This window comes from Medicago sativa, chromosome 2, assembly GCF_051527215.1.
Source record: "Medicago sativa cultivar Bolivia chromosome 2, Bolivia_mono, whole genome shotgun sequence".
In the NCBI taxonomy this organism is placed as follows: domain Eukaryota; kingdom Viridiplantae; phylum Streptophyta; class Magnoliopsida; order Fabales; family Fabaceae; genus Medicago; species Medicago sativa.
The window spans coordinates 72,085,366-72,101,737 of NC_140750.1; the positions used below are offsets into that span (position 1 = coordinate 72,085,366).

Sequence of the window (16,372 nt, forward strand, 5' to 3'; positions counted from 1 at the left end):
TTGCGCGGGTTGGTACGCTAGTACTTATACATAGGGTTAGGGTTAGGGTCTAGTTGCTCAAAACATGAGCAATATATTTTCGTGGAAGAGTGTCCTTATCTGAATCACTAACCAAAACACCACCCATCAAATTGGGCACACCGTCCATCAAAACCCCATTGGCCTGCTGCACCAAATGAGTCTTGCACCGCCAATCAATTTTTCAGTCATGTGCTTTAACACATTTGTTGACTCCAGGGGCGTAGCCCTTCATATGGGAGGGGTAGCCTTGGCTACCCCAAAAAAAATATTATTCTTGAATTAGTCGGTATGTATTTATATCCGACTACCCCAAATAATAAATATTGAGCTACCCCAAACAAGTTTAGTTGCAAAAGTTAGCATAAATAATAAAGTAAAAAAACTACTACAAAATTGATAGATTTACTCCCTCCGTCCGTTAATGTAACCCTCCTTTGTTTTTTTCACATTTCTTAAGAAAAGTTGTCAGTGTGATTAATGTGTCTGTTTTGTGTATTAATATTACCAATTTGACCTTTGTTTGTATGTGTATTAAATTTGACTATTCATATATCAAGACAAGTTAGTGGTATTAATTAGGGGTATGTTTAGGAAAAAAGTAATAAATGCATCTAGTAATTTGAAAAGGAGTTTACATTCAGGGACAAAAATAAAATCAAATGGGTGCTTAGATATAGGGACGAAAAGAGTATTTGTATTGGTTTGATACTTTCGGTCTCAATAACAACAATAGAGAAACCTTTTTCAACAATAAAAATTATCAAGACAATAGTCATAGACAAATTAAATGGACAATGAGTTTCTTGCAAATAACTTATTTATTTATATTTGAAAAGACATTATTAATCTATTATTAAACAGACAGTTGATGAAATTGGGTTCTTCAAATGCATTTTGCCCAACGTTTTAAAATAGTGATTTTTATGTTAAGTATCTAAGATTTGTTAATTTTAGTCCTTAATTTTTTGTTAGAGATTAAATTCAAGACTAAAAACACTTTTTTTGTAAAATTTTAAAAAACTGAGAAAAAATTGAATAATTTTTTTAAGGACTAAACCTAAAAAATTATAATTTATGGGACTAAAAATATATTTTATCCTTAAATTTAATACGTCTGTTTTCAAAAAAATTCTTCTTTATAGTTAGCCCCTGCATAAATTTTTCGCGAGCTTCGCCGCTGGTTGACTCGTTCAATTACAATTTTTCATTCACGTGCTTGTTTTAGATAGAAAAGCCACTAAATTTAATGAACTAGGCGAACAATCGAATGACCATTATAATCTTTCTTTAAATGCATGTCAAATAAAAGACTAACAAAATTAAAAGAAACTATAAAAAAATCCATTATGACCCTGATGAGTTAAGGAATCTGCAAAATTAACTTCACGAAAGCAATTAAAAGGAGTTCCAATCTTTAAGAAGGAGATTGAGATAGGAGATAAAGATTGATGTTCTAGTAACAGCATTTGCCACTAACAATAAATCCTATTAAAAAATGTCTTGAGAGAAAATTCATTCACAAACACATTTGTGCCACTCAATTTTTTGTATTCATTGCTGCACCACAAGGATTGAATGGTGCAACATAAACACAGATCCTTACGCTCAATATTTTCATTCACGTGCGCTGACACGTCTTCATTGGCCCAACTACCAGATTCTTGTACTGTTGCACATGAAAAAGATGCAAGACTAGCATCAGAAATCTTAACAGTGTACATGTTCTTGTCTTGATGTGAACGTTGTCCACTACATCCGGGGGGGGGGGGGGGGGGGGGCAATTTTCTTGGCCACAAACGAGAAAGAACAGCTATGCTTGGCCAAACATTCAAGGAAGAATTAACCATGGAAATACACAAAACCTTAGCAGACCAAAACACTCATTCACGCTCCAAATAATTTTGAATTGTTCTCGGTAATCATGTCAATAAATTTTACTCCGTCCGGTCCTATTTACAAGAGACATTTCAGTCAACAAAAGTTAATGTATCTGGTCTAATTTTTTAACCAAATACATTAGCTTTTGTTGACCCAAATTTTTCTTATAAACAGGACCGGAAGTAGTATTAGTTTTGAAAATTTTAAAATAATAAAGAAGATTATATTAAATTTATAATTATCTTAGACAATATAATTTTTTTTTGAGGGAATCTTAGACAATATAATTGTATAGTTTATGTCAAAAAGGAAGAATAGAATTTCAATAATTGTGTGTATTACCATTACTGATACAAAATTACATATATAACTATACAAGGAGAAAAATAAGAATGCTATTAAAAGCTATTCTTAATATCACGGTTGACCCTTAAAAGAGGGATTTTTACAATAAAGTGTGTCTGATTTCTTTCTATTATTAACAGCTCACACCAACACTCCCCCTCAAGTTGGTGCATAGATATCACTAATGCCTAACTTGTCAAGTGAGCTATGGAAAACTTTGCTAGAAACTGCCTTTGTAAGCATGTCTGCCAATTGATCTTCAGACTTAACAAAAGGAAATCTAACCACTTTGGCTTCCAGATTTTCTTTGATGAAATGTCGATCTACCTCCACATGTTTAGTACGATCGTGTTGCACTGGGTTGTGGGAAATAGCGATGGCAGCCTTATTATCACAAAACAAATTCATTTCAACACTAGGAGGGAAGCCAATTTCAGTTAGCAATCTTCTAAGCCACAGTAGTTCACAAAGACCCTTAGACATTCCTCTGAACTCAGCTTCGGCACTTGATAATGCCACCACCTTTTGCTTCTTGCTCTTCCATGAGACTAGATTACCTCCTACAAATGTAAAGTAACCTGATGTGGACCTCCTGTTTTCAGCATCACCTGCCCAATCTGCATCAGTGTAACCATCAATATTTAAATGATTATTTTTGGAGAACATAAGCCCTTTTCCCGGAGAGGACTTTAAATAACGAAGAATCCGGATAACTGCATCCATATGTTCTTCACCAGGGCAATGCATAAATTGGCTTACTATGCTCACCGCATATGCAATATCTGGACGAGTATGAGATAAGTAAATTAACTTGCCAACGAGTCTCTGATATCTTTCTTTATTAGCTAGAATCTGAGTTGTACACTTTCCAAGGTTATGATTTTGAACAATGGGAGTGTCGACAGGTTTACAATCCAACAATCCAGCTTCAGATAGCAAATCCAACACATATCTTCTTTGAGAAAGAGATATACCTTGTTTTGTTCTAGCTACTTCAATGCCCAAAAAATATTTAAGTCCTCCAAGATTTTTCATCTCAAATTCAGTTGCCAATTGCTCTTGGAGTCTTGATATTTCTTCCATATCATCCCCTGTAATGATCATATCATCCACATATATTATTAAGGCTGTTACCTTTCCCAAACGGTGTTTCAAAAAAAGAGTATGGTCAGAATTACTTTGTTGAAAACCATACTTTCTCATAGCTGCACTAAATCGACCGAACCATGCACGCGGTGATTGTTTTAGCCCGTACAATGCTCGTTGTAACTTACACACTACTTCAGCCTTTGAAGAAGTGTTGTACCCTGGTGGAATATCCATATAGACTTCTTCTTCGATATCTCCATGAAGAAATGCATTTTTCACATCAAATTGATGCAATGGCCAGTCTAAATTCGCTGCTAATGACAACAAAACACGAACAGTGTTTAGTTTTGCTACTGGTGAGAACGTTTCTTGATAATCCACACCATATGTTTGGGTGTACCCCCTTGCCACCAGTCTTGCCTTGTACCTTTCAATGGACCCATCTGCTTTGTGCTTAATAGAGAAAACCCATCTGCACCCTACTGTTTTTTTTCCTTTTGGTAATGAAACTAGACACCATGTATTATTCTTTTGTAAGGCATCCATTTCCTCATTAATTGCTTGAACCCACTTTGGATCTGTTAAGGCTTCTTGTATTCCACTAGGAACATGACAGGAGGACAAAGTATGCACAAAAGCTTTAACAGGTTTTGATAATTTATGAGTAGATACATAATTAGCAATTGGATATTTTGACATTTTCTTTTCAAAATCTGGGGAGTACCGCTTAGGTGGCTTACCTCGATTCTGTCTAAAAGGTAAGTTGTAACGGACAGATGTATCTAAATCATTTATACAGGGATATGGAGCAGGAACACATACCTCAGGACAATTCTCAGGAGATGGGTCATCATGTACTAAGAGGTGAGGGGGGTGATCATTTGACTCATTTTCAATTTCAGCTTCTGGTTCAACAACTTGTGTCGCACTACAATCATTCACTTTTCTCTGCTCTTCATCAGTCATCATAAGGTCAGGTTCAACAGATTCAAAAACAGGCACATCCGACCTAATTTCTTCATGTATAGGGTCAGCTTCATATGGTGGCAAATTTACCCAATTTTGCTCTTCATCTTGTAACTCCCCCTGAAGAGGAGAATTGGATATGGGTGAAGTGGAATAGAAATATTCAGATTCCACAAACGTGACATCCATGGTGATGTAGGTCCGTTTCGTGACTGGATTGTAACAACGATATCCCTTCTTATGGGGGCCATATCCTAGAAAAACACATCGAACAGCACAAGGATCAAGTTTAGTGCGTTGATTTTTATGTAAATGAACAAAGGCAACACATCCAAAGACTCGTGGAGGGATCATTAAAACAGTAGGTAGTGGAACATGTTCAGAAAGGGCATGCATTGGAGTCTTAAAATTCAGCAGCTTCGATGGCATACGATTTATCAAATGTACAGCAGTAGCTATTGCATCTGTCCAATAACTACGAGGCATATGAGCACCAATTAGGAGAGCACGAGCTGTTTCTAGGATATGTCGGTGCTTCCGTTCTGCAACCCCGTTTTGTTGTGGTGTTTGAGCACAAGAAGTTTCATGAATAAGTCCATGAAGTTGGAAATAAGCTTGAAAATCCTTGTTGATATATTCTCCACCATTGTCAGAACGAAGAATCTGAAGTTTAGCTGAAAATTGTGTCTTAATCATTGCATGGAATGTTTGAAAAACACTAAAGACATCATCTTTACGGCGCAATGTATATAACCAAGTCATTCGAGTACAATCATCGACAAATATCACAAACCAACGAATGCCAGAAACAGTAGCTATTGGGGAAGGCCCCCAAACATCAGAGTGGACCAACGAAAATGGAATATTACTTTTATTCAAGCTAATTGGATAAGATACACGATGATTTTTGGATAGAATACAAGTATTACATTTTAGCTCTGTATCGTGTACATGTGAAAATAAATCAGGTAGTAAATGTTTCATATAACCAAAGGATGGATGCCCCAAACGATGATGCCATAGCCATATTTGTCTTTCCTTAGTACCGGTATTGTGACGCATATGATTGGCTCTTCCAGAACTGAAATCATCCATATAATATAACCCCCCTCTCTTAGTACCACGCCCAATGATCTCCTTGGTGAGAATATCCTGAAGAAGACAAAATGAAGGATAAATTAGTGCAACACAATTTAACTCTTCAGTGACTTGACTTACAGATATCAATTTATTTGAGAGTGATGGAACTAGCAAAGTGTTGGACAAGGAGAGTAAGGGTGATAACGAAACAGTTCCAGCCCCTGTAACAGGATATATGACCCCATTAGCATTAGCAACACTAGTACGCCTTGGTGGAGTGATTTTGGTAAATTCACTCGAATCAAATGTCATGTGGTCAGTTGCTCCTGAGTCAATTATCCAACCATTATCAATTTCCTGGTTAGAATTAAGAAATGCATAACCACAGTTACCTTGTTCATTATTTGTCTTTTCAGTGTTCTGAGATTCTATAGATGAAATGAAAGATAGTTGAGGCTCTGAATTCATTAATGCAACTCGAGCGGACCCTCCATTAGTAGCAGCTTCATTCTGTTTCTTTGCTTTGAATTCGTTCCACCATTCTGGGTACCCATGTAACTTAAAACAAGTTTCATGTGTATGCTTCAACTTTCCACAATGAGTGCACCCTCCACCTTCTGATGGTGCCTTGGTCTTAGAGGCTGCAATTGGTTTTCTACCCTCAAGTGAAGGAGACATATGAAGAGAAGGCAGTGGTTGTTTTCCAATCTTGACTCCTTTAGAGGCCATAACAACGCCAGAACTGTTCTCTGCTCCTGTTATCATTACTGCCTGTCTAATGTCTTCTCTTCTCACATGAGCATAGGCCTGTTCAACAGTAGGAAATGGTTGCAACTGAAGCACATCACTTCGAATTTTATCTAGTCGGTCATCCAACCCATCAAGAAAAACATACACTCGATCTTCCTGTATGATTGAGTTATATTTTTGAATATCAATTTGACACACCATTGGATTAGGACGACGAAAATCAATTTCTCTCCACAACCTTTGAAGATCATTGTAATATTTTTCTATGGATCCTCCATTCTGTTTTACTTTGGTCACCTGTCTTTTTAGATCATAAACTTGAGATGTGTCAGAACCATCAAAATAAGTTGTAGATATAGAATCCCATACCATTTTTGCAGTTGGAAATCGAATGAAATTGGCAATCAGAGATGTGTCCATCGAGTTGATCAGCCATCCCTTCACAATTGCGTTTTCAGTCCTCCATTTCCGAAAACCCGGGTCTGTTGATAGAGGTTGTGGCAGATCTCCATTGATATACCCCAATTTGTCCTTTCCAGAGATATACATCTCAACAATTTGGGACCATAGTGGATAGTTAGAGCCATCCAACTTTATGCCGATTTGAGCCGCGGAAGAGTCATTCGTTGTGTGGGTCTGGATCTGGTTTTGACTCAAGGCTTGTGTCATCCTTGATGTCAAGTCTTCAAATAATGACAGTACATCATTACTTTCTTTGTCATTGTTTCTGCTAGAATTCACTTCACCCTCGTTTTCACTCATGGTTTCTATGGCCAAGGTAGGAGTCGGCCTAAGAAGCAGAGCAGAAACCCTAAGATCTCTGCTCTGATACCATGTCAAAAAGGAAGAATAGAATTTCAATAATTGTGTGTATTACCATTACTGATACAAAATTACATATATAACTATACAAGGAGAAAAATAAGAATGCTATTAAAAGCTATTCTTAATATCACGGTTGACCCTTAAAAGAGGGATTTTTACAATAAAGTGTGTCTGATTTCTTTCTATTATTAACAGCTCACACCAACAGTTTACATATTTTTTAATCGTATTGAAAACTAAAAAGACTTAATTGTATCTTTCTCCCCTTATGCTTTATCTCTTTGAGATTTGATAGTCCTCTCCCAATTTCTTCCAAAATATTTATGGAGGTTACATTATGTATTAACTTGACACTAAACTCTCATGGTGTCGTTAGTATGACTTTTCTTTGAACATTTTGATGTTTTTAGTTTTTAATTAAAAAAAAGAGGACATGTTGGTTATGAGAAATTGGTGTTACATCATTCATAACACAAATTTGGGTAAACATTTGGAGGGCGAAACTACCAAATTACAATGGAAGAAAAACATAACGTACCAAAATCGCAAAAAAGAAAAGTTGGCAGACAAAAATTGTGATATTTGAGGTCAAAAATACAATTAAACTTGATAAAAATACGAAACCCTTTAATATATATATATATGTATATATATATATGTATATATATATATATATATATGTATGTATATATATATGTATGTATATATATATGTATATGTATATATATATATATATATATATATGTATATATATATGTATATATATATATATATAACAAAAGATAAACTATTTTTGAATTGATTATTAAAAACTTTAAAGTAAAACTTTTTAGAAATTATTTTTATGATAAAATGTTACGAACATTATTAATTACAATCTAACTTGTTAAGAAATGCTATGAACATTTTATTTTTAACACTATCTATAACATTCACTCTTTTATTTGGTCAAACTCATGCGAGTCTCACTAACTACTTTACATGGGATCTATTTCCAAAGTGTAAGACTCACTTGTGTTTCACCCAATAAAAGAGCAAGTGATTGAAAAAATGTTAGAAAGAGAGTGTTCATAACACTCATCCTAACTTGTTTTATACTCCCTATATACTCCCTCCGTCCCTATATATAAGCATCCTTTTATTAGAGGCAAAGAGTGCTTATATATAGGGACGGAGGGAGTAATTTATAAATATTTTAGTGACAACACATCGCATATGTATTTAGTGAACGAAATGACTGTTTTAAATTTTGGACATGGCGTTTTTAATGTTGATATACTCCAAGTTGGGAAATTACGTGAGCTTGATAGTCTATATAAGTGGGCAATCCAATTTGTGTTATCACAAACATAGAAGGAAAGAGATAAGTCATAAGCCTGCAAATACAATGACAATGGCTGTTACTCAACTTAGAGTTTCATATCTAACAAGCACACTTGCTCGTCGTAATTTTCCAACTTCTACTTATCAATCACCCATCTTATCTCTCCAAAATTCAAAATCAGGAATCATGCATGGTAAATTATTGATCAAGTCTGTTGCTCTGAATGACAACAAGGTACCTTTAATTTTAGTAATCGCTCTCTCTCCCTCCCTCTCTCACACATGATATATATATATATATATATATATATATATATATATATATATATATATATATATATATATGGGGTTTGCTAGGATACACCCACTGGTTTTTATTAAGGTGTGTTTTAGCAAAGATATAACTAAAAAGTTGTTAAATACACCTTAAGGTGAATGTTGCTAAAACACACCTTCTAAAAAATAACTGGGTGTATGTTAGCAACTCCTATAGGCATTTGCTAGGATACACCCACTTATTTTTTAGAAGGTGTGTTTTAGCAAGTTATAACTAAAAAGTAGTTAAATACACCTTAAGGTATAGCTTGCTAAAACACTCCCACATAAAAACTAGTGGGTGTGTTCTAGCAAATCCCTATATATATATATATATATATATATATATATATATATATATATATATATTTGGTAAATTCTATAAATTTTATGGTATTATTTTTTTTAACGTTCAGTATAATAAATAGATTATGAATATATAATCATCAAAATAAAATAATGTACTATGATTCAACTATATTTTCAAAATTTATATCTATATAAAGCTATTGAAGTTGTTATGGGTTCAATTTTATCGCTAGATTTTTCAAAATCAGAAAAATAATTAATATTAATATTGATGTGGTTATAGTATGCCAATTTTGGCATCGGTATCGTATAGCATCAAGCTTCTTTAATGGCTAAAAATAGTTTGTGGTTTTGTATCATGTTTATAGGTTTTGTATCAAATGATGTTAGTATTAAAAAAATCCTACTCTATGATAAGATTTATCAGACCCAACCAATCGCAGAAGCCATTCTTAAATATGATTTTGTTCCTCTGAAATCAAATGCACCAAACCGTCCATGGAAAAGAAATTTAATAAATGTCAAACCAAATAAATTAAAACATTGTATTCAGGGTTGATCCAACATGACAAGAGGTCTAAAACAAATTTTATAAAATTAAAAAAAAATAGACAGAAAAATAACACAATGCTTATTAAAGGCATAATAAATCAAATTTTCTTGAATCCAAGATTTGAACTTAGGACCAAAAGGATATTTGAGGTCTTAAAATCGACTAAGTTAGATAAGTATTGATTATTACTTATTAGTATGTCATATTATATATTTATAGCAAAATTAACTTATTTTGAGGCATTTCTTAACCCAAAATCTTGAGGCCTAAAACCCTTACTTGGGTCGCTTGGACCGACCCTTTATGTATTTTTTTATTTAGAAAATAGCTCGTGTCTTTTGTCTCGATGTATATGAGTTGCTTTCAAAGGTTCTGTTTTGGAGTTAGAAAAAGAAGGGAAGGTAAAACTTCGAAGAAAAAAAAGGAAGGAGAAAACTAAAGGAATGGATGGTATTGGGAGGAGAGAGGTTTGAGTGTTCTTTTTTTCTTAATTTTTTATTTTGAAAATTTAGTATCCGATCGAATAACCGACGAATCTGATGACCGATTCCACTTGAAACAAAATCGAATATGGAAACTTAAGAGGTGTACAATCCAAGGTCCTAAACCTGATTTGAAAAGAAAAAAAAAACTCAAAAATTGTACTTGGAAAAGGATTTTGGAGGACTTAGATGAATTCTACATATTTAAAATACGTTGTTATAATACTACTAAAATTTAAAATATGTTAATTTTAAAAATTCATTTATCATTTTCTACAAATTTAATCCCTTAAAATAGATGGAAGATTCATTCATCATCATTTATAATTCCCTCCCCCAAAAGATCCTCCCTCCCTCCCATCCAACTTCCTAAATAGACCCCAAATAGATTTAGCACCCACTAAACAACTATCAAATCGATGTATTATTCATAAAATAATAAATTATAACTAGTTTTACGTCCTAACTATGAGTGATATATTATATTGGACTATGGAGTATGGAATAGTCGAGTTCAAAATAATTTAAAAATACTAAAGTTAATTTATCTCACTTATGTTTATTCATAAAAAAAATATTTTGTTTCATGTTGGTGGTGTTAGTTGGGGGTACCTATACAAACCGATGAAAGGACCAAAAGTCTGGAGCAAGTCAAAAGAAGAAGCCGAGAAGCATTGTTAAACTCGAGTGATCCTATTGTAACATTGAAGATGATAGACTCACTCCAAGGGTTGGGAATTTCTCACCATTTGAAAGATGAGATAAATGTACAACTTAGGAGGATATGTGATCATGACGCTTCGATGGACCTCTTTGGCACATCCCTTCAATTTCGGTTACTAAGGCATAATGGCTGGCCTACATGTTCCGGTACATTATATATATATTTCCATTTTTAATCAACTAGTTTATGTACTTTTGTGTTTTCTTATGCTTTGGTACATTTTTAGCAAAAACACTTTAATTATTTATGCAGAATTGAATGACCAAATTTATTTGTACTTTACTTTTAGTTTCTATGCATATATTTTTTCACTCTCTTATTGACATGCATATCCCTCAATAATGAATGTATTTTGTTTCCTAGTAGGAGTATTATATTATATTCACATTTAATGTTGTACAAGTAGTAAGTAGCTTTCCTCTCAAAAAAAAAAATAATATTAAGTACACCCTCCGGTCATTAATATAAGCAAAAGTTTATTTTTAGATTCATTCATTAAATGACGTATGTAGTCTATAATAAAGACTACATACGTCATTTAATGAATGAATCTAAAAATCAAACTTTTGCTTATATTAGTGATTAGAGGGTGTAGCTTTCTTAAGTAAAATAAACAAACTTCCTGATTGGTTAGTGTTGTTTTATGGTTTTTTTTTTTGAAGGAAGTGTTGTTTTATGGTTGTAGACGTTTTCAAGAAATTTTTGGACAAGAGTGGCAATTTCAAGGAGTCACTCACCAAAGATATTTGGGGTATGTTAAGCCTTTATGAGGCATCACATTTAGGAACAGAAGATGAAGAAATATTAAAGAAAGCCATGGAGTTTTCAAGTGCTCATCTAAATGAGTTAATCCCACACCTTAGTCCTGAAGTTGGTAGGAACATTGCCAAATCTTTAACACTTCCAAAGCACCTAAGAATGGCTAGGTTAGAAGCAAGGAACTACATGGAAGAATATAGCAAAGCAAGTTACCAAATTCCAGCTCTTTTGGAATTGGCAAAGTTAGACTCTCATATGATTCAATCTTTACACCAAAGAGAATTAACAGAAATTTGGAGGTATTTTTAAGTTCAAGATTACAATATAATTTTTTTTGAATTAAGCATGTATATTGAAAGTTCTAGATTCAAGCTCGATCTTTAGATTTAAAAAATAAAATTTGCTTGTTTTCTACACCGCCCAACCTTGATCCAATAATGGCCTGTGTGTTGACCGTATAAATGCATGAAATGTGTGACTACACCAAACTATTTTCAGTGTATTTTAGCGTCATAAAATAATAAATTGTAATATTAGATAACAAATTTCATCATAAAATAATTGCAACAAACTAAAGTTGGATGATGTAAAATTATTTTAGCATCAAAATAACTAAAAGAATAACATCATAATTTGTAGCTCGAACATGTTTTGATTTTCAATACAGAGGATGTGTCAATTTTAGAAATTAGACTTAATTTATGACCAAGACCTTTGTTACTCTCCTTCCTCCCAATAAAAATGAAAATAAAAATATGGACATTATTGGGTAAATGGTTTATTGGGTTTGGGTTTGGTTTTACTTGAAACCCGTTATTTTTTATGCGTTTTTCATTTTTTAAAACCATATTCACTCAATCACCCAACCCAACCCACTTTTATGGGTGGGTTTGACGGGTTTTTTCGGGTTGACCCAACCCATGTACATCCCTAAAAAATCGTACTCAATATTATGCCACATTATCAAAAAAAAAATTAAATTAGCAACGGATATTAAAAAACAAAAATCATAAAATTCGTCTTTAATTCTGACTAGATTTAGTTACAACAAATTTGAGACAAAATTATTTATTTATTCTCTACTTTTAATTTTACTTTTTCTTAGTAGTGTTAACTAGATTTTTTAAATTCAAATTATTTATTTCGATTTTGTTATATTCTAAAAATGCTACAATTTCCCTACTATGTTTTGAGAAATGCTACATTTATTTTTTTTGAACAAGAAAATGCTACATTTATTAACTAGTTTATTGGATTTGTTTAGGTGGTGGAAAGAGTTGGGACTTATTGAAAGACTAAGTTTTGCAAGAGATAGACCAACAGAGTGTTTCTTATGGACAGTGGGGATTTTTCCAGAACCATGTCATTCAAATTGTCGTATTGAACTTACAAAGACCATTTGCATTTTGGATGTTATTGATGACATCTTTGACAGTTATGGTACATTAGATGAACTTGTTCTTTTCACAACAGCAATCAAAAGGTTTGTTTCTATAGAATTTGTATGTATTTAAACTTGATTAACTATAGAAACTAATTATAAATTAACCATGCTAAACTAAGCTTTATTTTTTGCAGGTGGGACCTTGATGCAATGGAGCAACTTCCTGAATACATGAAGATATGCTATATGGCATTATATAACACCACAAATGAAATTGCATACAAAATTCAAAAAGAACATGGACTAACCGTTGTTTCTTGCTTGAAAAAAACAGTAAGAATATGAATATCCAATATCTATTGATAATAAACTATTGTTAATAACATGTTAAGATAATTAGAGTGTGGTGGGCAATTTGATGCAGTGGGTGGACATGTTTGACGCATATCTGGAAGAAGCCAAATGGTTCAATAGTGGATATGTGCCAAGTTTTAAGACATATTTGGATAATGGAGCAATTTCTGTTGGATCATGCATGGCAATGGTGCATGCTACTTTCCTCATTGGTGATGGTCTCTCAAAGGAAACCATTTCCATGATGATGAAGCCATATCCTAGACTATTCTCTTGTTCAGGAGAAATTCTTCGACTATGGGATGACTTAGGAACTTCAAGGGTATGTCATTATATGTCTGACTACTGCTAGAAAAAAAAAAATTGAATTACAAACAAAAGTTTTTAACCAAAAAAAAAAAAAAACTCAAATTAGATCAATAATATACTCTACTAATTTTTATGTTTAGGAGGAACAAGAAAGAGGGGATAATGCATGCAGCATACAATGCTTGATGAAAGAAAATAATATTTCAGATGAAAATGAAGCAAGGAAACACATAAGGATGCTAATAGGGAACTTGTGGAGAGAGCTCAATGGTCTTGCCATGACCAAAAACATACCTTTGTCTGTTGTCAAAGCTTCTCTTAACATGGCTAGAACTGCTCAAGTTATTTATCAACATGGAGATGATCAAAGCACATTTACTGTTGATGACTATGTGCAAACATTGATCTTCACATCGTTTCCTAATTCCCAGCCATTGAATTGAAGAGATACGAACTCAACTATAAGAAGTGCAATTTAAAAAAGTTGTAAAAAGAAGTGGGATTGAATTGTAGTTTAAAAGTTCACTCCTAAAAACTCTTTCAAAATTCTTTTAAAAAGATATGACTGTGTTTGGATAAGGAAATGTTTTGAGATGATGTAATTTTTTCAGAGAATTCTTTAGGTAAATTCCATTGTTTTGATGATATTTTAAAGAATTTAGATCATGAAATAAATTCATGAATTGTTTTGTCTAAGTTAAATTTAGGAATTCATCACTATCCCCTTACTTTGGACGAGAAAATATGTCAATAAATTGTTTTATTCAAAAAGGGAATGCCGATTTGTGCCCTATTCTAGGTCATTCTCATTCTCTCTCAAGGTTTTCCCTCTCCATCGAACCGATCTAATTTTTTCTTTATAGGCTTTCTCCTCTGATTTATTCATTGAGGGGGTGATTTTGTGTCACTTTATTTTACCTAAAATCACCCGCCATCATCTTTTTTTTTAATCAAAATAAGTTATTTTCACATAGATCTAGTTTTTTTCTTCATAATTTTGTCATCAGAATGCGGTGTTGTGTTATTCGCCGTCTTGTGCGGCGTTGTTTGATTCTCCTTCTTGTTGTGGTGTTTGATTGGTTCTTATTGAAATATCGGTTTCAGTCAATTATATACTCAGCAAATGATTTGGGTGTAACGTTGCAGATCTTGATTCATGGGTATTTCAGTCACTTTTATTTTATCATATTATTTGTCAACATTTTGTCGTTGTATGTCATTAACTTGAGTGTGGTGAGTTTGTTTGCAGATTCAAGTATTATGTTGTCAGACATGTTGAGTATATGGTTGTATTTTAATCACTTTATCAATTCGAATGAATATCATTTTTTTGTAACAAAAAAAAAAACTTGTGTCATTAAGATACAAGTTATTGTACTCCCCCCGTACCAAACTATATCTTAATTGAACAATTTTATTTAAATCAAGAAATGTAATTAATGTTGTATTAAAAAAGAGTATAATTAGGATACTTAACAAAAAGAGTATTAAAAATTAAAAGTTATAAAAAAAATTTTTTGTCATAAACCATATAATTTACTATGTATTTGGGTTAGAATCCTTTCCATTTAAAATTTTCTCAAGAGGATTTACGTACTCTGTTATACCTGTTTTCTAAATGTTGATTTCTCGTAACTACTATAATTTAAAGGTTCAGAGGTTTTGGAGGTCTAGAGAATGTGATGGACCATAAATATAGTACATAGGTGATATAGTGTATGTACTGAAGATTAGCACAAGGTTGTTAGTTAGTATTGAAGAAGTTACTTGATATGTAAGTAACTAATATTTTTTTCGAATAGATCAAAATGGAATATATTACTACCAACAGACTATCAACCCAGCACAAAATGTACCAAAGAAGATAGCTTAAAAAATACAGCATAAGTTCACAAGTATGAAACAGAGATTAGAGCCAATACCCATACAAGAAAAAGGATTTTGGCACCAATTGTGAAAGCTATAATGAAAATCAGCAAATTTAACCTTAAACCACTAGAAAGAGAGAAGCTTGATGTTCTCCACGAGTTGATCAGGAGAGTATTCTTTGTCGCTGAATATCCTGTCATTTCTCTCCTTCCAAATTACCCAAGAACTAGCAAACTAAATTAGATGCATGAGAGAACACCTTGATTTAGCATATCCAGAAGAAGTATCAAACTAATAAAAAAGATCCAATAAATTAGAAGGATCTGTTGTATAAACGCACATCCAATTCCTAACAATTTGCCAAACCTGACCGAATTATATGTGATAGATTAGATAGTATTGGACCTATGTATGATATAGAAAGCTCATCACCATATTGTATATATACTATTGAAGTCAAGAAATAATATAGACAAGTGTGTAGAGTTGTTGCATACTCTAAAAAGTTAACATTTTTCCTCTCTTTTCACAACTCACTTTTCCTTTCTCTATTCTCTCTACAATCCGAACTGTAACGATGTAAATAAGATGAAGTGAAATTCGTTCATATATATAGAGATTTTAGAACAAAATGAAGTGCAATTTGTTCTCAACAAATGAAGCATTGATAATTTAACTGGCACACCAATTATACAAGCATGATGAGACTTTAATAAGAAACTTCACCAACCTTTGAATCCTGACTTCTTTAAACTTTCTTTCTTCTATCTTGGTGATAGTCAACATGAGTGACCCTAGGATTGTTCTTGAAGAAGTTCTAATGTACTTCAATCTCTTCATCAGCAGAAGCTAGCTTAGGTTTTTCTTAACCAAATGCAAGCTTCGGTTCTTTTTAATAAGAGGCAAGATTGCCTTTTCGTCAAATTTTTATATTATGTATTAGATGCAACGTTATTGTTCGTTTTTGTCTTTGTTTATCTTCAAATTAAGGTCTTCACACTCTTCATGATTTCTCAAGTTCTCCTTAATGGATATGA

The 16,372-nt window shown here is 32.9% G+C and overlaps 1 protein-coding gene across 2 annotated transcripts; it reads left to right on the forward strand.

Annotated features, from left to right (window-relative positions):
- Positions 1–8,297: 8,297 nt before the first annotated feature.
- Positions 8,298–14,141, forward strand: LOC146950413 (putative terpene synthase 11). Of its 2 annotated transcripts, none has more exons than XM_085746335.1 (7): positions 8,298–8,512; positions 10,539–10,806; positions 11,323–11,718; positions 12,684–12,902; positions 12,998–13,136; positions 13,228–13,479; positions 13,607–14,141. In XM_085746335.1, the coding sequence occupies exons 2-7, from the start codon at positions 10,799–10,801 to the stop codon at positions 13,907–13,909; spliced, it is 1,317 nt and encodes a 438-aa protein (XP_085602461.1). In that variant the 5' UTR covers positions 8,298–8,512; positions 10,539–10,798; the 3' UTR covers positions 13,910–14,141. The 2 variants fall into 2 exon arrangements, with proteins under 2 accessions (XP_085602461.1, XP_085602460.1); XM_085746334.1 differs by having other exon boundaries at positions 11,346–11,718.
- The last annotated feature ends 2,231 nt before the right edge of the window (positions 14,142–16,372 follow it).

Bases quoted from the DNA above. Each gene is read 5' to 3' on its own strand.
- LOC146950413 (XM_085746334.1), top strand. From the start codon at position 8,342: ATGACAATGGCTGTTACTCAACTTAGAGTTTCATATCTAACAAGCACA. The intron at 10,807-11,345 runs GTACATTATATA...TTATGGTTGTAG, and splicing joins TGGCTGGCCTACATGTTCCG to ACGTTTTCAAGAAATTTTTG. The intron at 11,719-12,683 runs GTATTTTTAAGT...GGATTTGTTTAG, and splicing joins GAATTAACAGAAATTTGGAG to GTGGTGGAAAGAGTTGGGAC.